This window comes from Rhinoderma darwinii, chromosome 4 (genome assembly GCF_050947455.1).
Source record: "Rhinoderma darwinii isolate aRhiDar2 chromosome 4, aRhiDar2.hap1, whole genome shotgun sequence".
Lineage (NCBI taxonomy): Eukaryota > Metazoa > Chordata > Amphibia > Anura > Rhinodermatidae > Rhinoderma > Rhinoderma darwinii.
The window spans coordinates 200,537,831-200,562,113 of record NC_134690.1 but is presented as its reverse complement, the minus strand read 5'-3'; the positions used below and the strand labels follow the sequence as shown (position 1 = coordinate 200,562,113).

The 24,283-nt window shown below is 45.3% G+C and overlaps 1 protein-coding gene across 1 annotated transcript in view; it reads right to left on the bottom strand.

The window, feature by feature from the left end:
* The window catches only part of LOC142759653 (dynein axonemal heavy chain 5-like), a 466,211-nt gene that overhangs the window by 347,394 nt on the left and 94,534 nt on the right, over positions 1-24,283 (bottom strand). Inside the window, 6 exon segments of the mRNA XM_075862058.1 lie at positions 5,667-5,784; positions 16,964-17,175; positions 17,848-17,932; positions 18,116-18,327; positions 18,718-18,810; positions 21,785-21,905. Coding sequence (XP_075718173.1) covers positions 5,667-5,784; positions 16,964-17,175; positions 17,848-17,932; positions 18,116-18,327; positions 18,718-18,810; positions 21,785-21,905 — 841 coding nt within the window.

Here is a 24,283-nt window from a genome sequence, read left to right as displayed (position 1 = left end):
TGATCTTGTCCCTGACATCCTTAGAAAGCTCTTTGGTCTTGCCCATGTTGTAGAGGTTAGAGTCAGACTGATTAATTGAGTCTGTGGACAGGAGTCTTTTATAGAGGTGACCATGTAAGACAGCTGTCTTTAATGCAGGCACCAAGTTGATTTGGAGCGTGTAACTGGTCTGGAGGAGGCTGAACTCTTAATGGTTGGTAGGGGATCAAATACTTATTTCTCTGTGCACAATGCAAATAAATATATATAATTTTGACTATGTGATTCTCTGTTTTTTTTTAAATATAATCTATCTCTCACTGGTAAAATTAACCTAGCCTAAAAATTCTAGACTGTTCATGTCTTTGACAGTGGGCAAACTTACAAAATCAGCAAGGGATCAAATACTTAATTCCTTATATACACACATGACAGCTTATTCTAACAAAAAAGACACCTATAACATTAGGTACGCTTTAAAGGGTAACTAAACTTTCAGAAAACTTTTGATATGTCATAGTGACATGTCAGAAATTTTGATCGGTGGGAGTCCAAGCACTGAGACCCCCTCCGATCACTAAAACAAAGTGGCAGAAGCACTCGGGTGAGCGCTGAGCCGCTTCATCTCTGATCGGCTGTTCTCAGAAAGCCGAGCATAGACTTTCTATTGGGCCTGTAAACCAACTGTTCGGCTTTTTGAGAAAAGTCAATCAGAAACCAAGCGACTCAGTACTCACCCGAGAGCATCTGCCGCTTCGTTTTAGCGATTGGTTCGGGTCTCAGAGCTCAGACCCCACCGATCAAAACTTCTGACATGTCACTATGGGGGCTGGGGATAGCAAGCCAAGTAGGGAGGTGACTATGGATAAATAAGGACCTAAGAATATTAAAGGTGTCCGTAAGATAAAATATATACTGGCGAATGCAAGAAGTCTTGCAAGTAAAATAGACGAGTTGGAGATTCTAATGACCGACATGGACTATGATGTAGTGGGCATAACAGAAACCTGGCTGGATGAGAGCCATGAGTGGGTAACAAATGTGGAGGGCTACACCGTATTTAGAAGGGATAGAAAAGATAAAGAAGGTGGAGTTGTTTGTCTGTTTGTAAAATCCAGCCTAAGACCAGTCCTGAAGGAAGACATTGGGGGAGACTGTGACAGTGTGGAGTCTTTATGGGTAAATATTCATAGAGCAATTAATAACGGTAACCTGATTGTTATAAGCCACCAAACAAAGTGGGAACAGACTGAGGATGAAATGCTGCAACAAATAGAAAAAATAATGGGGTCCTTATTATGGGGAATTTTAACTATCATTACATTAATTAGGACAGAGAGGCCGCTGGATGTGCTAAAAGCTGGAAGTTTCTATACTCAATTCAAGACAATTATTTCACTCAGTTGGTTAATAAACCAACCCGAGGGGATAATGTGCTGGATCTGGTCTTATCTAATAGACCAGACACAATACAAGATGTGGAGGTCCGGGAGCACTTGGGCAATAGTAACCAGAATATATGGCACGTTTTAATAGAATTTTCAATAAAATAATACAAAGGGGAGCAACAAAAACCTGGAATTTTAGGAAAGCAAAATTCAATCGACTGAGGGAAGCACATAGTCTTGTTGACTGGGATCATATAATGGTAAATAGGGATACTGAAGCTAAATGGAGAATTTTTAAAGATATATTACATGAATCGTGTAGTAAGTTTATACCAAAATGTCTAGGAATAAAAGGGGACCAATATGGATGATTAGGGAATTACTGAATATAGTAAGACAAAAAGCATTCAAAACATTAAAGGCTGAGGGCTCAGCTCCTGAATTTCAGATGTAATGGCATGTGCAGGGGTTTTTCGCAGAGTCCATTACGGACGTAATTGGAGCTGTTTTTCTATGGAGTCAATGGAAAACGGCTCCAATTACGTCCCAAGAAGTGACATGCACTTCTTTGACGCGGGCGTCTTTTTTACACGCCGTCTTTTGACAGCGGCGCGTAAAAAAAATGACCGTCGGCACAGTACATCGTAAAACCCATTCAAATGAATGGGCAGATGTTTGCCGACGCTTTGGAGCCGTATTTTCGGACGTAATTCGAGGTTAAAACGCCCGAATTACATCCGTAAGTAGTGTGTGTGTGAACCCAGCCGGACACTTTTTATTAAACTTTTTTTTTAAACTTTTTTACTAGCCTCTCTAGGGGACTTCACTATGCGATCCTAGGATCGCATTTATAATACACTGCAATACTTCTGTATTGCAGTGTATTATGCTTGTCCGTGTAAAATGGACAGGCATCTGCCTCTGGCATGACCTATCAGGCATACACTACAGGCAGTCCTAGGTGCCTTTATTAGGCCCCCGGCTGCCATCGGAGACACAGACATTCGGCGATCTTATCGCCGGGTGTCAGTGGGATGAGAGGGTGCTCCCTCCCTCTCTCCAAAACCACTCAGATGCGGCGCTTGCTATTGAGGGGTTAAACAGGTGAGATCGATACTGATATCGATCTCACCCGTTCGAGCAGCGATGCCCCCAGCCCTCAGCTACCTCTGGTAGCTGAGAGCAAGGAAATTTAACGGCTCCCTGCTCTATTTACTTTCCGATGCAGCGCCGTAAAAAGGATATTGCATCGGAATAAGGTCCGTTAGTGGCCGCCGTAAAAGCACTATGGGGCAGTCACTAACAGGTTAAGGGGATTGAGCTCAGTATTGGAGACCATTGCATCACCATTGATATCAATGGTGATGGAAATATTGCTAATGGTTTCTGTCTGTCACCGTTCCAGCAGGTTTCCGTTTTTTCGACGGAATCAATAGCGCAGGTGACTGCGCTATTGATTCCGTCACAAAACCGGAAACCTGCCGGAACGGTGACAAACGGAAACCATTAGCAATGTTTCCGTCACCATTGATATCAATGGTGATGCAAACGGAAGCTAAGGTTTCCGTTTGACTTTCCGTTGAGGGGTTCACCCGACGGAAACCTCCGACGGAACCCCTGAACGGAAAGCGAACGCTGATGTGAACCGGCCCTTAGGCCTCATGCCCACTTCAGTTTTTTTTGTCAGGGTGCTATCCGTTTTTTTAACTGATAGCATCCTGACACATTCATTTCAATGGGGCCATGCACACTTCTGTTGTTTTAACGGAACTGTGCAGCCGTTTCGTCAAAAATAGGGCAGGTCCTACTCCTGCCCTTTTTGACGGAACAGTCTCAGCCTTTGCATTGATTTGGTCCGTGAAACAACAGACTGCACACGGAAGCCATCTGCGTGCGGTCCGTGATTCACGGAACCGTCATTAGCGGCCGTTCAATGGCACACGGAAGTGTACATGAGGCCTTAGAATCTCTTGAAGCAGCATCAGTGGCACAGGATAAGAGGAGGGCTGATGTTGTACCAATATTTAAGAAGGGTAAAAAAGGTGGAACCGAGTAACTACCGTCCAGTACGTTTGACATCTGTGGTATGCTAAATATTTTATGGTATTCTAAGAGATGAAGTGCAAAAGTATATAGCGGAGAAAAGTCTAATAACTGATAACCAGCATGAATGCATGAAAAACAGGTCGTACCTAACTAACGTGTTCGGTTTCTATGAGGAGGTAATTGCAAATCTGGATGTTGGTCTTGCGGCTGATGTGATTTATTTGGATTTTGCAAAAGCATTTGATACTGTTCCACACAACAGTCTTATTCTGAAGCTACAGACGCAGGGACTGGGGGAACATGTATGCATATGGCTAAAGAATTGGTAGAGGGACAGAAAACAAAGAGTCATTATAAATGGAACTTATTCAAAATGGGCTGAAATCAGCAGTGGGGTACCACAAGGATCGGTGTTAGGCCCAATTCTTTTTAATCTCTTTATTAATGACCTTGTGGATGGGTGATAGCAAGGTGTCAGTTTTTTCTGACGATACAAAACTTTGTATGATACTTAAAACTCAACTTGACTATAAAATATTACAAAATTAATTTCAACATTAGCGTGTTTGCCTGTCACCTTGTATCGTAAAGTACATGCTTGGACCTTCGAATTCTACTTGTATTTGCAAAAACTTACTAAAAATTTAATATTGGAAAAAGAAAATATTACAAAAAGACTTAGATAAGCTGGCAGCATGGGCAAAAACATGGCAGGTGATATTTATTGTTGATAAATGTAAAGTAATGCACCTAGGATGAAATAATAATATTAATGCATATATATTAAATAGAATAAAACTGGGGATAACGGAACAAGAGAAGGACTCTGGTAACAAATAAGCTAATAAGCAGCTGCAAAAGCAAATAGGATTTTAGGGTGTATAAAGAGAGAGATAAAAACCTGTGATTCAAATGTATTATTACCGATCTATAAATCCCTTGTAAGGCCACATCTTAAGTATTGAATTCAGTTTTGGGCTCCATATTATAAAAAGGATATAGGAGAACTGGAGAGGGTTCAAAGGCGGGCAACTGGATTATTAAATGGGATGGGAGGTGTCGCTTACAATGAAAGGCTAGAAAAATTGGGCTTGTTCATTTTGGAAAAAATACATCTTAGAGGAGATCTTATTAGTATGTATAAGTATATGTGTGGTCAATACAGAGAACAAGCACATGATCTGTTCCTTCCAAGGACTCTACAAAGGACCAGGGGACACCCATTGCATGTGGAAGAAAGACGTTTCAGACATCAATATAGGTAAGGGTTCTTTACAGTTAGAGAGGTCAAGCTATATAATGCCCTTCTCCAAGAGGTAGTAATGGCAGATACTATATCAGCATTTAAAAAAAAGGCTAGATGCTTATTTACTGATGAATGGCATTGAGGGTTATAATTAATCAAGCAATGAATTATGGGTAATTTACTGAGAAAGGTTGAACTTGATTTATTTATAATAAAAATGGGAAAAGGGGGAGTTTGTACTTTTATTCATTTTATTTTTTTTATATTTAGAAAAATGTTATTAAACATGCAATCGCTCATCCCATACAGTACACTGCAATACTGTATTGCAGTGTATTGCCTTCTTCTGCTCTCCTAATAAGCCTTGCCTCTGGCAGGGCGTAAAAATCAGACACAGAATGCAGACCTGGAGGCTTTCACTAGGCCTCCAGCTGCCATGACAACCAATCGGCGCCCTGGGATTTTGTTGTGGGGGAAGGGCGATCAGGGGACAGAGGGATTCCCCACCCACTGTCTAACCGCTCAGATGTCGTGGTCACTTTTGAGCGCAGCACTGGGGTGGGGTTTAAATGTCCGGGATGAATATAATCTATCATCCTGTCAATTGCAGGGGCCCTTTGATAAGGCAAAATTGGAGTACCAAATAAATATATATCGATGTATCAGTGTCAATTACAGATATCAGAAAAAGGAAACATACAATAAAATAAGTAAACCAAACTAAACTAAACTGAGTATACCTGTGCATGCATGCAATGTTTCGGAGATGGACACTTGAGTAAATCTAGTTATTTAGGGGTGGGTGTAAAACGGTGGAACTTTGGAAGGAGAGATCACAGGTAGGCATCATGGAAAGAGGGAGCCCATAACAGAGTAGCCAGGGAAGTAGGAAAGAACATAAGGCAAACAGCTGACCAAGGTTTGCAAAAGAGGAAATATGTTAGGGCTTCTAGGGGGAAATATTGTTACCAACTAAACCAGGCTAGTAAAAGTTTGATATACTGTACCTTTGGTGCACTTGTAAATTCATCCACTGAAAACATATCAAAATAGGAGATCTCTTCAAGGGTCTTTTCAATCACTAACGCTTTAATTTCTGTAACTTTAGCAACAATAGTTTGAAGCCTATGGGATAAAGGAAAAATGTGGGTGACATGATATTTTGCTTAACTAAACTAGGGTTGTTTTACATAATTATATAAATGAATTTCAGAATTTAGCGTCACAAGCAATTCGTTCTTTAAAGGGTCACTGTCATTTTAAATAACAGCTTCTGATATGTCTTCAATGATACTTTACCATCACAGAGGGCTACTCTATATTTTAATGTACATGTATTATTATATTTATGTTATGCTTTCATATTTTTATACTGTGACGGCTGAAATTACTATGCCTTGCAATTTTGCTGTTGTGTTGAACATGTTTTGACAGGTGGCGTAACTAGAGGTCGCATCAGTCGCAAATGTGAGATTCTGTCAGCTGGGCCCTTTATCTAAGCCTACCACATGGCAGGCTTAGGTACATGGCCCACGTGTGATCCTGTCTACTGGGCCCTGTATCTAAGCCTACCACATGGTAGGCTTAGATACATGCCCCATTTGTGAGCCTGTCTGATGGGCCATGTATCTAAGCCTACCACATGGTAGGCTTAGATACAGGGCCCCAGCAGACAGTAATCTTATACTGTATAAGATTGCTGTCTGCTGAGGCACTGTATCTAAGCCTACCATGTGGTAGGCATAGATACATGGCCCATGTGTTATCCTGTCTGATGGGCCCTGTATCTAAGCCTACCTTGTGGTAGGCTTAGATACATGGCCGATGTGTGATCCTGTCTGATGGGCCCTGTATCTAAGCCTATCTTATGGTAGGCTTAGATACAGTGTACAACAGACAGGATCACACATGGGCCCTGTATCTAAGTGTACCACATGTTACTAATGTTTTTTGGTTTGTGCTTTTTTTACAGGTTCGGTTGTTGGACTACGTCAGATTCGAGGACTACTTCGATGACGTCTTTTTTTATTTTCAATAAAAGGGTTAACCAGAGTTGCGTCGGGGTTTTCTATTTCAATAAAATATTTTTTATATGTCTATGTATTTTTTTTAAACTTTATTACTACCACCTTATTATTGGCCGCTGGCTGATTGACAGTGACCATTACTAAGGTGGGGCTTAGTGTTAGCCGGTGCAGAAGCTAACACTAACCCCCATTATTACCCCAGCACCCACCGCCACCAGGGGTACAGGGAAGAGCCAGGTGCGATCCAGTACCCGAACATCTGAAGTGATGGTTGGGCACTGGGGCAGCCTAAGGCTGGTATTATAAGGCTGGGAAAGCCCAAAAACAGTGGGCCTTCCCACCCTAGTAATGCTAGCCTGCTGCTATCTGGCTGGTATGAAAAATCGGAGGGGCCCATGTCATTTTGAAAAAAAAGAATAGTAATAATAGGAAAAAACTATGTGGGGTCCCCCTATTTTTTATAACCAGCCAAATTACCATTACCAGGGAGCGAAGGGCCAAGATTTCTAGTCTTTGCCAGTCTAATAATACCAGCCTGCGACCGCCCCGGTACCCGATCATCACTACTGATGGTCAGGTATTGGATCGTACCAGGCTCTTCCCAGTACCCCTGCCGGTGGTGGTGGGTACCGGGGTAATAATGCGGGTTAGTACTAGCCTTTTCACTGGCTAACATTTTGATCGGTGGGGGTCCGGTTGCCGAGACCCCTACCATCGCTGAAACTAAAGTGCAGAAGCGCTCTGTTGAACACTCTGCTCCTTCGGCTGTGATCGTCTCTCCTCGTCAGTCTGCAAACCAGCTCACATAGAACGTCTTAGGGTATGTGCACACACACTAATTACGTCCGTAATTGACGGACGTATTTCGGCCGCAAGTACCGGACCGAACACAGTGCAGGGAGCCGGGCTCCTAGCATCATACTTATGTACGACGCTAAGAGTCCCTGCCTCGCTGCAGGACAACTGTCCCGTACTGAAAACATGATTACAGTACGGGACAGTTGTCCTGCAGCGAGGCAGGGACTCCTAGCATCGTACATAAGTATGATGCTAGCAGCCCGGCTCCCTGCAGTGTGTTCGGTCCGGTACTTGTGGCCGAAAAAATACGTCCGTCAATTACGGACGTAATTAGTGTGTGTGCACATACCCTTATAATGGTTTTACTGGAAGTTGTGTGTTTTACAATCAGTCAATAATTTCAAGCTGAAATAGCACCTTTTCATGAGAATACACTTTTATACACTTTTGTTATTCATAGATATTTTGTAAAGTATGCAGAAACCTCAACATAAATAAAGTAGACATAATTAAACTTGTAAAATGCGAAAGAGATATAAAATCCCTTTAACAAATATAAAACCCCCTTAAGGCTATATTCACACGACGGTGAAAAAAAATATCCATTAAAAACTGATCAACTGTCATGACCTGCCTAAGTAGAGTCGTGTGTTAACGAACCTTCCATTACCCCATCCTATCCCCCCACCCCCACCTTTAGGAAAGACACGTGACACCGAGGTTGGATGTGAAATGGCCACAGCAGCCGTTTATTAATTTTACAGTTTTATAAAAACAATTTAAATCCGAAACCTTCGGATAACTAGTTAGGAATCCACCAGAGAATTCCTTCTAATAATTCACATGACCCAACATGGGTCAGAAACGTAAATAACAATTTAACGTTAACATTAACCCGAGCAGAGGAAGTCCTTGAAGCCCTTTCAGATATTCCTTTTTTAAGAACACACCGAGTTAGCCATCTGCAAACCACTAATTACCTCCAGCCGTAAACCAGCTCGGAAGCACCGTTCACCTCTGCAGATGGCTCCAACCACTAGAAGTCCACTTCAAGGGGATAACACCCGATGAAGCCCTCAAGTGATATATACCGACCACTAGAAGTCCACTTCAAAGGGATAACACCCGATGAAGCCTTCAAGTGATATACCTTCTACCAGAAGACCACTTCAAAGGGATAACACCCGATGAAGTCTTTAACCATGTACCTTTTTTGGGGGACGCATACCCCCGATGCGACCCCCCCACCATTTTGTACTGACTGGCCTCAAGGACTCCCCCCGCCAGCTGCCATGACACCAGAACCTACTCAGGAAAAAAGGAAAAACATGTTAGATAAGCACACAAATAAAACACCACACTCCTATATGGACGTACGCAAAGACCCACCACGTAACAAACCAAGGGCGGGAGGGTGGGAGCTTGTCCTTACTGTGTTACTCCCTCCGCTGCTTCCGGCTCAATGCCGAAAACAGCGGGAAGAGCAGCAACGGCCCCCTGACTCCTCCCTGACCCCCTCCAACCCCCTCCAACTCTCCCTCACAAGTTAACCCTTTCCCTACCAGGGAGGTCATGGAGGCTTCCCTTCAGCCCTGCAGGCTCCGTCCAGCCCCTTCTTGACTTGCCTAAGTAGAGTCGTGTGTTAACGAACCTTCCATTACCCCATCCTATCCCCCCACCCCCACCTTTAGGAAAGACACGTGACACCGAGGTTGGATGTGAAATGGCCACAGCAGCCGTTTATTAATTTTACAGTTTTATAAAAACAATTTAAAACCGAAACCTTCGGATAACTAGTTAGGAATCCACCAGAGAATTCCTTCTAATAATTCACATGACCCAACATGGGTCAGAAACGTAAATAACAATTTAACGTTAACATTAACCCGAGCAGAGGAAGTCCTTGAAGCCCTTTCAGATATTCCTTTTTTAAGAACACACCGAGTTAGCCATCTGCAAACCACTAATTACCTCCAGCCGTAAACCAGCTCGGAAGCACCGTTCACCTCTGCAGATGGCTCCAACCACTAGAAGTCCACTTCAAGGGGATAACACCCGATGAAGCCCTCAAGTGATATACCGACCACTAGAAGTCCACTTCAAAGGGATAACACCCGATGAAGCCTTCAAGTGATATACCTTCTACCAGAAGACCACTTCAAAGGGATAACACCCGATGAAGTCTTCAACCATGTACCTTTTTTGGGGGACGCATACCCCCGATGCGACCCCCCCACCATTTTGTACTGACTGGCCTCAAGGACTCCCCCCGACACAGCGAAACAGGCCTTGACCACCTTAAGCCTGTGAGTTCCTCCACACCACCACCGCCCTTTCTATGCCTTCTGCTATCGCCAAGCTCCAAAGATCAATGCCAACCTCGGTCAGATGAACCCCGTCACTCCTCCAGAAATTCCCCACTCCTGACTCCAAATCCCTATGCCTCACGAAAATGCCCCCGTTTTTTGCCACAAAACGGGACACCGCCCGATTAACTTTAATGCGAGCCTTATTGACTCTCTCCACAGATCTAGCTAACCGCCAATGCTTTCTTGGGACTATGTCCGACCACACTATCACCAACTTGGGATAAGATACCCACAAACACAACATATCATGTTTGATATCCCGCACCAACTCACGAAAGGGGCGGACTCCTAAGTCATTCCCACCCACGTGCAACACTAAGACCTCCGGAACCCTATCAAGCCGAGCATATGTCTGGAATTCCGCCAACACCCTGCTCCACGACATACCTCTAAAACCCAGCCAATGCACAACCGCATCCTGTCGCGGAATGCGCAACTGGCGACCATTCGGGCGGACGTCCGCCCTCAAAGCCCCCCAGTGCACGTAAGAATGACCCATCAACCACACCAAACACGGAGGCGAATCTGAAACGGAAAAAACAATTAGGCACCACCATATAACATTTTTAAAGCGTTAACAGCAAAATTCATAACATATGGGGGCGGACATAGGACTTGAACCTGTTGGACTCCCAACGACCAATACGCCTCACCCCCTCATCATCCAACCCCCAGCGCCCCGCTTCTGTTGCTGCGCCAATCCTGAAGGAATGAGATGAATATGAGCCTGCCGCGACACCAACCGCCGTCAAACATTTTTTAAATACAGCTCCAAACTGAAACCTGGACAAAAACGACCCGTCCACATGACGTAACAAAGGCAAATCTGGAGAACCCCTGTTTGGCGTAAAACCCCGCATGCACTCTACTGGGCACATAACCGACCCCGGGAGGGCGAACAAAACTATCAGTTTACCCTTCCCTACTTGGTCAGTTTTTGACCGACGCAACCATACCTCTAGCCGATCTGCGAATAGGCTCACCTCCCCAGATCTCAGCCCCCCTGCCTGTTTGGTACTTGGCGACACCAACTCACCTATTCTAAATGCCCCAAAGAACGCTAACGAAAAAGCCAACCGAAACAAATCCATTTAGTCTGAAGAACGACAGACCGATGCTAATGAACCGCCCAACGAGCTAAGCAAAGCAAACGACACAGGCCTTCTACTATCCGCCTCCACCCTACCTCGGCGCAACCCCTTCAAAGCCTGCGATACCAGAAATTCCTTCGATACATCCTGAAAGCCCCGCAACTTAAACCCAAACGCCACCGCAGATATGAACCGGTTCACCTTCGCCACTGAAAACCCCGCCTCCCAGGCGTCCCCTAACCAGTACAAAAGTGCCACCAACCTGTCTCTATCCGTATTGACGTCACCCAACTCTCTTACCCACTCCTCCCACTGCCTCCAACAAGCAGCATAAGCACTCCACGTCGTGCGCGCCAAAGACCTTTGTAACAGTTGTTCTACGGGACCGATACCAGATCCCAAAGATGCTCCGGACAAGCCAAACCGAGACGTTCCGCTCCCGGTGCCAATTGCCGAAACCGGTCCCACTGCGAGCGAGAAAGAGCATCAGCGATACAATTCCGTACACCCGGGACATGCACCGCCACCACCCACGCGTTCAACGACAAACACACCAACACTAAATGTCACAACAATTGAACTACCGGAGGAGAGGACGCCGTGATGTTATTAATGGCAAGCACCACCCCCATGTTGTCGCAGTAAAAACGGACCTTCTTATCCCTGAGCCTGTCCCCCCAAATGGTAGCCGCCACCACGATGGGAAACAGCTCGAGCAGGGCCAGATTCCGCGTGAGTCCACTGGACACCCAGCTAGCCGGCCATTGACCTGCGCACCACGGACCTCCCCCGTAAGCTCCAAAACCGCCCGCCCCAGCCGCATCCGTAAAAATATTCAACTCACTCGTATCCTGCGCTGGGGCCATCCATAGCGAGCGACCATTGTACTGGCCCAAGAAGTCATCCCAAACCTGAAGATCAGCTCGGTGCTCCTCCTTGAGCCGCACAAAATGATGCGGCGCACGCACTCCCGCCGTTGCCGCCGCCAACCGTCTACCAAACACCCTCCCCATTGGCATAATCCGGCAGGCGAAATTCAACTTCCCCAGCAGCGACTGAAGCTCCCGCAGCGTCAATTTCTTCAGTCTACAAGCCCGCCGTACCTCCAGCCTCAAAGCACCCAGCTTATCCGCAGGGAGACGACACTCCATTGCCACCGAGTCTATTTCGATTCCCAAAAAACAAATCGTCGCTACCGGGCCCTCCGTTTTTTCTGGCGCCAAAGGAATCCCAAAATCCCTCGCCACCTTCTGTAGTGCATGAAGCAAATTACCGCAAACCGGCGAACCCCCCGGGCCAACGCACAAAAAATCATCTAAGTAATGGATCAACGAGTCGACCCCGGATACTCCCCTCGTTACCCACTCCACGAAGCTACTAAACGCCTCGAAGTATGCACAAGAAAGGGAACACCCCATCGGAAGGCACCGATCCACGTAAAAAGCCCCATTCCAAAAACAACCCAACAGCCGTTGGCTTTCTGGATGAACCGGCAACAACCTGAACGCCGCCTCGATGTCGGTTTTTGCTAGCAGCGCACCTGGACCCGCAGCCCGCACTAACCCCACCGCCTTATCGAATGAGGTATAAACTACGGAGCACAACTCGTGATCAATCCCGTCATTTACCGACGAACCCTTGGGATACGATAAATGTTGAATCAAACGAAATTTTCCGGCCTCGCGTTTAGGGACAATACCCAACGGGGACACAACTAAATCTTTCACCGGCGACTCAACAAACGGCCCCGACATGCGGCCCAACGAAACTTCTTTTAACAACTTTTCCGACACGACTTTTGCATGCAAGTAAGCCGATTTTAAATTCCTCCGCGTAACCGGAACCTCATAAGGAGGCGGAGGAATAACAAAACCAACACGAAACCCTTCGAAAAGCAACTTAGCCGCCGCCCTATCCGGATACTCATTTAGATAAGGGGCCATCTTTTCCACCCTCACCGGCGACACCCCCTTGACCAGCCGCGGAGGGCTGGTTTCCTGACCTCTTTTTCCGCATACATTTTGCCGCCCCGTGTGAAGCCCCATTACACTCGGAACACACGTGCTTGAACTTGCACGTGGCCCCGAACTTACACTGGCCTTCATTAAATTGCCAGCAAAAACCCGCCTTTCCCCCGCCGCTTTGTCCAACCTGACTAGACTGGCCTCCCTGGCCGGCGCTCTCCCGGGAAAGGACTGCCTAACCGGAGCCGTAACCCGTAACCAGAGAGCAATATCCTTCTGGTCCCACCGAATCGCCGGCCGAACCGCTTTTCGCTGACGGAATTGCTCATCGTACCGCAGCCACGCCTGACCCCCATACGCCCTATGAGCCTCCCCAATGGCATCAAAATAACAAAACAACGCCGAACAATTTTCCGGCGCCTTTTCCCCTATCACACTAGCCAATATGGCGAACGCCTGCGACCAATTAACGAACGTTTGCGGGATAAGCCTATACCGCCGCCGTTCTTCCTCGTCCTTTTTACTCTCGTCCCGCTTGCTCTTATCCAAATTAAATTTAGCGAGCGGCAAGAGAGAAAAAATCTCCACATATTCGTCCTTCCAGATCCGCTCGCGCACCTCCTGCTTTAAATGCGCCCCCAACGGACCCTCGAAACAAACGTACACCTCCCCCCGAGCACGGTCATCAATATGCACCCGATCTCCATCCTTTTGTGCCTCGGTCTGTACCGACACAGCGACCGCCTCCCTAACCGCCAGCACGGGCCGCGCCTGTACCAATCCCACGTCCCTGGGGCCCTCCCACACTACCGCCGGGGACACTTCCGAAACTACCGGCGCCGCCGCCCTATCCAGGCGCCCGACCAGCTCCCTCAAGCAACCCACTAAATCTGCCAGACCCGCGCCATCGCGCCCGCCTGCGCCACTACCGGCCACCGATGCGACGCTAGCAGCCCCCCCGCTGACACCCGACATAAAAATCGCTGGATACGACAATGATGGAGTTACACACTCACCGGGCCGCACAGGCGCTGTGTTCCCGTCAGCCGGACCATCCTGACCTCGACGATACACGTCCAGTTCACCTTCCTCCAGCTCCTCTCTCGCAGACGACTGGCCATCCCACAGACATCTTCGGATCGGAGATGATGAGGCGCTGACTGATGGGCCGGCAACCTGCCGCCCGACCGATGGAACCCAGACTTCCGACTGGACCTGTTGCCTCAACGTCGCTGCAGATCTAGGCGTCCGTCTCGCTGATCCTGAAGAGGCCTGCCCCCTGGCCGGAACATCACCAGGCGGGGCGGCCGTACCTCGTCTTCCAGATCTTCCATCCGATGGTGGAGGGGTGACAGGGAGCCCGGCCTGCGACTCCCTGCTCACCGCCGGACCCCGTCGCGGCTTGGGATTCCTGCCAGGACGCAGGGCCTGGGAAGGGGCGGTCCCCCCAGCTGCCTGGCCTGCAGCGTCCGAGATCGGGCTCCCTCTGCGACGCCGTGTCCGCGGGACTGTCTCAGGACTAAGGCGCTCAGGAGGTCGAGACCGCCGGGAGGGACGGGTCGACCCGGCCTGCGTCGCCGTCACCCCCGGCAACGCTCTCTGCCTGCTCCGGACAGGAGCAGTTGTTGCCGACTCCCCCCCCGCCGCCATGCTAGGAAGGGGGCCGGGGGAGGGGAGCCTGTCCCCTGCAACAGACCCCGAACGCCGGGCCTGACATGGCAACACGGCGTCCGGGATCCTCGCTAATGCAGCCACGGTCTCCTCCAGCCATCCGGGACCGTGGTGCACAGCAGCAGCACGCAGCTGCTCTAACAAAAATGCCTCAGACATGCTGTACAAGCGCGGGCAACGGGGAGCTTGTCCTTACTGTGTTACTCCCTCCGCTGCTTCCGGCTCAATGCCGAAAACAGCGGGAAGAGCAGCAACGGCCCCCTGACTCCTCCCTGACCCCCTCCAACCCCCTCCAACTCTCCCTCACAAGTTAACCCTTTCCCTACCAGGGAGGTCATGGAGGCTTCCCTTCAGCCCTGCAGGCTCCGTCCAGCCCCTTCTGTTCTTCATGGCCGTTTTGCATCAGTGTGTCTCTAAATTTTCATCCATTTCCAGTCCGTCTGTCCGTTTTTAATGGCCGTTTGACAACCGTTTTGCATCAGTTTTTCATGGCCGTTAAAAAAACTGATGAATTTCATTGGTCAGGCTTTTTTTTTGTCCCAACCCCCTGAAAACACCCAAAGGAAGGTCACATGTTCACCTAGACACTATTTACAGCCTCCCTGTATATGATGCCACACAGCCCCCTGTATATGATGCCACACACCTCCCTGTATATGATGCCACACACCTCCCTGTATATGATGCCACACAGCATCCCTGTATATGATGCCACACACCTCACTGTATATGATGCCACACACCTCCCTATATATGATGCCACAAACCTCCCTGTATATGATGCCACACACCTCCCTGTATATGATACTACACAGCCTCCCTGTATATGATGCCACACAGCCTCCCTGTATATGATGCCATACACCTCTATGTATATGATGCCACACAGCATCCCTGTATATGCCACACACCTCCCTGTATATGATGACACACACCTCCCTGTATATGCCACACAGCCTCCCTATGTATGCCACACAGACCCCCTGTATATGATGCCACACAGCCTCCCTGTATATGATGCCACACAGCCTCCCTGTATATACCACACAGACCCCCTGTATAATGCCACGCAGCCTCACTGTAGATGCCACACAGCCTCACTGTAGATGCCACACAGCCTCCCTGTAGATGCCACACAGCCCCCACCCCTGTAGATGCCACACAGCCCTCCTGTATATGATGCCACACAGCCCCGATGTATATGATGCCACACAGCCTGACATGAATGCCCTACATACTCACCGATGCAGCGCTGTCTTCTTCAGGTAAGGCCTCTCGTCTTCACGGGATCTGCGGTGACGCGATGACACAGCGCCGACTTCTCCTGGTCTGGTCACAAGTCTCACGGGATCTGCAAAGGCAATGATGTCATAGCGCCGCCTTCGCAGAACCCGCGAGACCAGTGACCAGACCAGGAGAAGTCGGTGCTGCATCGGTGAATCGTGAGTATGTGTCGTCACGCCGCCGATAGCAAGCAAGGGAACTAGTAGTTCCCTTGCAAATCCCCATGTTACAGATCCGTTTTTAACGGTTGTTACATGTATTGGCAGCCGTTAAAAACGGATCCATTGACTTCTATGGGGGCCGTCAGGCCGTTAAAACGGCCAAAAATAGGACATGTCCTATTTTTTGACGGCCATTCTCCATGGGCCGTTAAAAAAACGGCCGTGTGAATACACCCATAGAACATCATTGTACTGAAAATGGCCGTGTGATGGCCGTTAAAAGAACGGCCGTCACATGGCCGTTTATCACTGTCGTGTGAATAAGGCCTAACTAGTTGGAGCCGGTGCTGAAAGGGTAAAGAAGTAAGAAAGCCCCATATGTTTACACAAAATATGCTACTATAAACTCCTAATTGGTTTTCTCTTAACAGTCTTCTATGCTATATTATCAGAAACCAATTTGAAAAATTCTTACAGTTTTAAGGAATCTTACAGTATTATTGATATATTGCTAACATATTCTTCAGCACTTTACAATGAAAGGAAGCAATACCCATATAAAATAACAAATAATAAAAATACATAAAAATCCACAAACATATTAGGCTCTGTTCACTTCTGTCCATTTATAACGGAAGCCACGACGTTCTGCCTGATCTGTCGTACGTTGGATACCAACGGTGTCCAAAGGTCCCCATTGACTTATAATGGGGTCCATCGGGGGTCCATTGTGGTGTCCATCGTTCTGATGGGAAAATTAGTGCTGCATGAAGTGCTGTATCTCCCATCAAATCTGACAGAATTTGCGACGGAGCCTCCAATGTAAATGAGAACAAAACCTTAGAAAACATTTAGGCCACATTTACAACTAGCATTGTGGTGTGGCTGAAAGGGACAATTTCATAGGTAGCCAGCAAGACCCTAATCACAGTTATTTACCGTTTCACAGCAGCACTGGTCTGGTGGAGGAGTCCGCCTATGTTGACACTACTCCATGATAAAGTACACAGTCCTGGCTGGAAATGATGATTTACTTGCTCCAGATGGGTGGAGAAGAATACTGCAAAGTCCTCAGGGATGTCTTGTTGAACTCTTCCATACTCCTTCACAACATCTTCTAAATTGCTTCTATACATTTTCAATTTTTCTGCCTTTCATAAAAGATCCATACCAATATTATCTTGATCACAATATTGATTTCATATGCCATAGATTTTTAACCCCTAAAAACCCCACCAAAGAATGTGGGTTGCACAGTCCCCTGTTCCCAGTGTAAAGTTGCGCTGTAACTCTGTATTTAAGTCTATGGAAGATATAAAAACAGCTGACTGAGCGTGCTCAGCTTTTTCCATATCTTTATAACTTTAATGAAAAGTCACAGCTCGTTCATGATATAGCACCCCATGTTTATAATAATCAATAGGACCATAAATGTTATCCATGGAAAACAGTTTAAAAGGTTGATTGTTGTTTGAATACACTTCTTACATGTCACATTGATATGAGACCCCCGGTGATCGCTGAAAAAAAGGGGCAGAAGTGCTCAGCTGAGCCCTGTGCCCCCCTTGGCTGTAATCAGCTTTGTTCGGCTCACCTCAAAAAGGAGTAAACCGGTGTATGGAAATGTAACTTTGTAGTAGCAGGATGTTGACTAAGATAGATATAGGATTAAATGCTTATTTCCAGTCAAACAGTTTTGCTTAATTATGGGTAATACAGCACATCCGAGGCTGTTCGTTGAACTACCAACATAAGTAGCAGCTACAGCTTCCCTCTGATCTATATCATATGCTGGTAAAAGCATGTTGCGATTATTTATATACCTGATGAAATGCCAGCAGAGCTGCTTCTGGAACATGGATCCCAAGTCGCAACATCCATTTTGTCTCTTCAATCAGTTGAAGCATTCTAGTTTAAATAAAAATGCACTTCAGTTTGAATCACTTATAGGTATATAGGCTACAAATAAACCAATTCAATGTAAATAACTGGAGAATGTATTCTCTAATAGTGATTATGTACTTATGAAGTCCACAATAATACAATTATTATCCAGCAAGTGTATTGTAATACATAGGTTGTGACACTTACTTTATATCTGTATTCACCATAATCTGTTGTGTTACAGGTTGCCGGACAAGTAATGTCAAATTAAGTCCATTTAGACCCTTGTCTATCTGCGACTTCCACTTCTGATACCACAAGTCTTCATATGAAACCAAGTTAGAAGCTATTCGATTGTAGAGCTTGACAGTATCTAAATAAGTGAGGCAGGTAGCCACAATTCTTATATTTTTAAAGGTCTTAGAAAAAAGAGAATATTATGAGAATCTAGTGGATACAGCACAGACAACTCTTATTCATATTAGGCTAAGTTCACACTTGCGTTGTATAATCCGTAAGGCTTCGTTCAGGCCTCATGCACACGGCCGTGCCCGTAATCACGGTCCGTGATTGCGAGCATGGCCGGCCGCCGACATGTTAATGATTCCGTCAAAAAAACGGAACCCTTTCACAACGGTGACAAACGGAAACCATTAACAAAGTATCCGTCATCAATGAGATGAACGGTATTTCAAACGGAATCTATGGTCCGTTCCCCCGACGGAAAGCTCAGACGGATTATGGTCTACATATATGTAAGCAGATAATAATGTATTTGTCAAGTACATTTCAAATAGATATACTCTTACCTTCATGATGTTTTCAATCCTTGACAACAACTTCCTTGACCAGATAATAGCTCCTACTGCAGGTGGCATATTTCTTGGTAAAACTGGGTCATTCTGAAAAACAAGAGTGCACTTTTTGTAAAATAGGAATACATTTATTACAGAAGTCACAGTGCAAGAAAATGAAAAAGGTATAATTATAATTCTTTTTTGTGAATAGAAGCAAATACAGAGTAACATGGCTATACTAACAATAGTGCCAAAATAATGCCCACATAATAATTTAATGCAGTGAATACATAGTAGTTCCATATATTCACACGACAGTGAAAAAAAATGTCCATTAAAAACTGATCAACTGGCAGTTTTTCATGGCCATTTTGCATCAGTGTGTCTCTACATTTTCATCCATTTCCAGTCCGTCTGTACATTTTTAACCCCCTCCCGACATCCGCCGTATATATACGGCGCACGCCGGGTGGGGGAATATGGAGCGGGCTCACGGGCTGAGTCCGCTCCATAGAGCGAGTGTGTCGGCTGTGTGTTACAGCCGACACTTCCGGGTTACGAGCGGGATCGAGCTTCAGCGCGATCCCGCTTGTTTAACCCGTTAAATGCCGCGTTCAATAGAGATCGCGGCATTTAAATTACTAAAAACAGGGGGGCGACCCCCTGTAACGTCTCAATGGCCCCCCCGCGGCGAGATCGGGGGGAGCCGTTGGTTCACACGGCTGCCTGGGGGTCTGACGGAGTCCCCCAGGTCCGCCATCTTGGTACTCCTATGAAGCTCTGCCTCCGGCAGGGCTTCATGGGAGACTGTAAGAATCACGATATACTGCAATACATTAGTATTGCAGTATATCGTGCAAGCGATCTAACGATTGCTGGTTGAAGTCCCCTAGGGGGACTAATAAAAAATGTAAAAATGAGTTAAATAAAGTTGTTTTTTTTTGTGTAAAATAAATAAAAATATTAAAAGTTCAAAAAACCCCCCTTTTCCCATTTTCCCCCTAGTGTATAGTAAAAAATTAAATAAATAAACATAATTGGCATCGCCATAAAAGTCTGAACTGTCACAATATATCATTATTTAACCCGCACGGTGAACGCCGTAAAAAAATAAAAATTGTAAACGCCAGAATCTCTATTTTTTGTTCACCTAATCTCCCACAAAAAAATGAAATAAAAAGTGATCAAACCGCCACATTTACACCAAAATGGTATTATTAAAAACTACAGCTTATCACGCAAAAAATAATCCCTTATACCACTTAATCAACGGAAAAATAAAGACGTGACGGCTCTCGGAATTTGGCGAAACAAAATTAATTTTCTTTTTTACACTTAGGTTTTTACTTGTAAAAGTAGTAAAATATAGAAAAACCTACACATATTTGGTATCGGCGTAATCGTATTGACCCATAGAATAAAATGAATATGTTGTTTTAATTGTACAGTGAATTCCGTAAAAATGGCGCGCAAAAAACCATGGCGGAATCGCTGTTTTTTTCATTTTTTTCCCCACAAATAATTTTTTTCCCGTTTCCTAGTACATTATACGGCAAAATAAATGGTGCTACGAAAAACTACAACTTGTCCCGCAAAAATCAAGCCCTCATAGTACTATATCGCCGGAAAAATAAAGGCGTTATGGCCTTTGGAAGGTGGGGAGGGAAAAACGAAAATGAAAATCTGAAAAACGGCTGCGGCGTGAAAGGGTTAATGGCCGTTTGACATCCATTTTGCATCAGTTTTTCATGGCCGTTAAAAAAACTGATGAATTTCATTGGTCAGGCTTTTTTTGTCCCAGCCCCCTGAAAACAACCAAAGGTAGGTCACATGTTCACCTAGACACTATTTACAACCTCCCTGTATATGATGCCCCACACCTCCTGTATATGATGCCACGCAGCCTCCCTGTATATGATGCCACACACCTCCTGTATATGATGCCACACACCTCCCTGTATATGACACACACCTCCCTGTATATGCCACACAGCCCCTGTATATGATGACACACACCTCCATGTATTATGCCACACATCCTCCCTGTATATACCACACAGCCTGACATGAATGCCCTACATACTCACCGATGCAGCGCTGTCTTCACGGAATCTGCGGCGACACAGTGACACTCACCGATGCAGCTCGTCTTCACGCGTGGTCTCTCGTCTTCACGAGATCTGCGAAGGCGGCACAATGACGTCATCGCGTCGCCTTCGCAGAACCCGTGAAGACGAGAGACCACACGTGAAGAGGTCGGCGCTGCATCGGTGAGTGTCATCGCGTCGCCGATAGCCAGCAAGGGAACTAGTAGTTCCCTTGCCAATCGACATGTGACAGATCCATTTTTAACAGTTGTTACATGTATTGACAGCCGTTAAAAACTGATCCATTGACTTCTATGGGGGCCGTCAGGCCGTGAAAACGGCCAAAAATAGGACATGTCGTACTTTTTGATGGCCATTATTCACGGGCGACGGCCGTTTTTCACTGTCGTGTGAATAGGGCCTTATATACATGATCTTAATAATAACCCCAGGTGGCACCATGACTTTCAAGACGACCTGCCAGAAAGGAACTTAGTCTCTGTTCACATCTGTGTTGGGGTCCCGTTCTGACGTTCCATCGGAGCTTTCCGTCAGAATGGGACCCTGAGGAGACACAAACTGACACCGATGGAAACCAGAGGTTTCTGTTTCCATCACCATCATCATTGGATGTTCATTGATTTCAATGGTGACGGATCCGGCGCCTGTAGTTTCCGTTTGTCTCTTTTGTGCACCGGATCCGTTGTTTTGCCTGAAGCAATAGCGTAACGACGAAGCAAAACGACTAATCCGGTGCACAAAAGAAACAAACAGAAACCACGGGCACCGGATCCGTCACCATTGAAATCAATTGTGATGGAAACATCTGGTTTCCGTCTGTCTTAGTTTATGTCTGCTCAAGGTACCGTTCTGACGGAAAGCTCCGACGGAACGTCAGAACGGGACCCCAACGCAGATGGGAACAGAGACTAAGAAGTACTAGTTTAAAAAATGAAAATATATATTTACATTACAAAAAAAAAAAATCATACATTAAAGGTCTCATATACTTGTTGAACGTCCTTCAGTTCAAGGTAGAACCAGTCAAATACCTCCACATAGCACTCATTGACAATGTGCTGTATCCCTTGTCTATGACTCACAATAGAAAACCTGTTAAATAAAAAAAAATAAAAAATAGTTTGAATATATTTACATTGATTTCTCGTCTCAACAAAAAAAATCATAAACTCCATAAATTGTATTTTAATTGTATTTCTTCACCAAATTCTAAATTAGTACATAACAATAAATACCACTCAGACAAGAAACAAATTAAACACTTTTGAAGAAGGGTAATGGGCCCTGGGTTTAATCAGCTAAAAAAAAATGTTCCAAATTCATGTGGACTATGCGGATTTAATGTTTTCTACCTTACCATTAAATAGCTGTTTACATACACTTTTTTTTTTTTTTTTTTTTAAAGAGCAGAAATAACAACCCAGAAACAACCTGAAACTTTGCATGTTAATGATAAACTATATTTCCCTTAGTTCTACAAGCAGCACAATAATGGGGTATTTTTGCCCCTGTGTACTAGTAGAACAAATTTAATTTTTAGTTTAATCAAATGAAATACTAATTATCTAGCCCCTCCCACATTGTGTTTTTTTCTGTCCTGTGAACTTGGACAGATGGCTTGATCTGCTTGTTTGCTTTGCATTATATTTCTGTTTTCATTTATTATGCTGGACTTCCTAGATTGAACCTGGAGTTGTACAAGGGGTGTTTCTTAACGCTATGCAATCTGTGAAGCTGCTGCTGGTAGCCTGCTATTGAATGATTTAGCTTGTGGTTGCACTAATGCACATTAACCTTTCCTCCCTCTAGGAAGTCCGAGTTAGCATCCTTTGGGAAGTTCAACGTGTTGGGACGGAGGCACCTTGAATTTTCAGCGTTTCTCAGATAAAAGTTTTGTTGAGAAAATTAGTGTTTGTATGAAGAGGAAGACTCTTCTTTAGTTTTATAACTGCATCCCATTTTTTAAGGCCCCATGCACATGGCCGTGCCTGTAATCACGGCCCGCGATTGCGGGCACGGCCGGTCGCTGACGGCCGCTCGAATTTTCGGGCCGTGCTCCCATACAAAAATAACCTTTTCCCACATTAACATATCTGGTATTGTCTTGTCCGTAAAATTCCAAACTATTATTTAACCCGCACGGTGAATGCCATGAAATAGAAATAATAATTAAACCGCCAGAATTGCCGTTTTTTAGTCACGTTATCTCCCACAAAAAATGAAATAAAAAGTGATCAAAAAGTCTCATGTATCTCAAAATGGTACCAGTAGAAACTACAGCTTATCCCATAAAAAATAAGGCCTCATACCGCTCAATCGACGGAAAATTAAAAAAGTTATGGCTCTCAGAATATGGCGATACAAAACAAATTTTATTTTTAACAATTCGTTTTTTCCTTGTAAAAGTAGTAAAACATAAAAAAACAATATAAATTTGGTATGACTGTAATCGTCTTGACCCGCAGAATAAAGTTAAGATGTCATTTTTACTGCACGTAAAAACAAAACACCCCAAAAAAATGTAGGAACTGCTGTTTTTTCCCATTCCATCCCACAAAGAACTTTTTTCCAGTTTCGCAGTATATTATAATAAATGGTGTCATGAAAATCTAAAACAAGCCCCCCCCCCTCCCCCCCCCTCGGTTATATTGACAAAAAAATAAACAAGTTATGGCTTTTGGAAGGTGGGGAGGAAAAAACAAAAGTGAAAATCCAAAAAATGGCTGCGGAGGGAAGGGGTTAAATAATTTTTGGGCAGAGGTACAGTAGACAAAGCTTCGCCTCTCTTTTGCTCCAGTTCCCACTATTTAAACTGCTGCACTGCCTCAGTGAGAACAGCTATCGCTTGGTTTTATACTTTAAGGCTCTGTTCACACTGAGTTTTTTGCCACAGTTTTTGTCGCAAAAACCGCCGCAAAAAACGTCCGAAATTTACTCCTATTGATATCAATGGGAGGTGGACGCGTTTTTTTTTAACGCGAGCAAAAAAAACACTTGTGGTAAAAAGAAGCAACATGCCCTATCTTGAGGAGTTTTCCGCCTCAAAATCCCCATTGAAATCAATGGGAGACGGAAATAAACGCGTTTTTTGGCGCGTTTTTTTGCCGCGATTTTTTACGCTAAATTTTTTGTTCGTCAAAAAACTCTCACGGTTATTCCATCTTTCAGGTGGAGGCGTTTGAAAAAGAAGCGACATGATCTATCTTGAGGCATTTTCCGCCTCAAAAACCCCATTGAAATCAATGGGAGGCAGGAAAAATGCCACGAGCGGCCGATGCGGTTTTTAACACGCTTTATGTCAAAAAACGCTTGCGGCTTTTCCCTTTTCCTGTTGAAGAAATAGGTAAAAAAACGTGTAAAAATACGCGGCAAAAAACGCGTGTGGTGCAAAACCACTAAAAAAAAAACGGAGCTGATTTTTCCAGACACAAATTTCTGCCTACAAAAAAACTCAGTGTGAACAGGGCCTT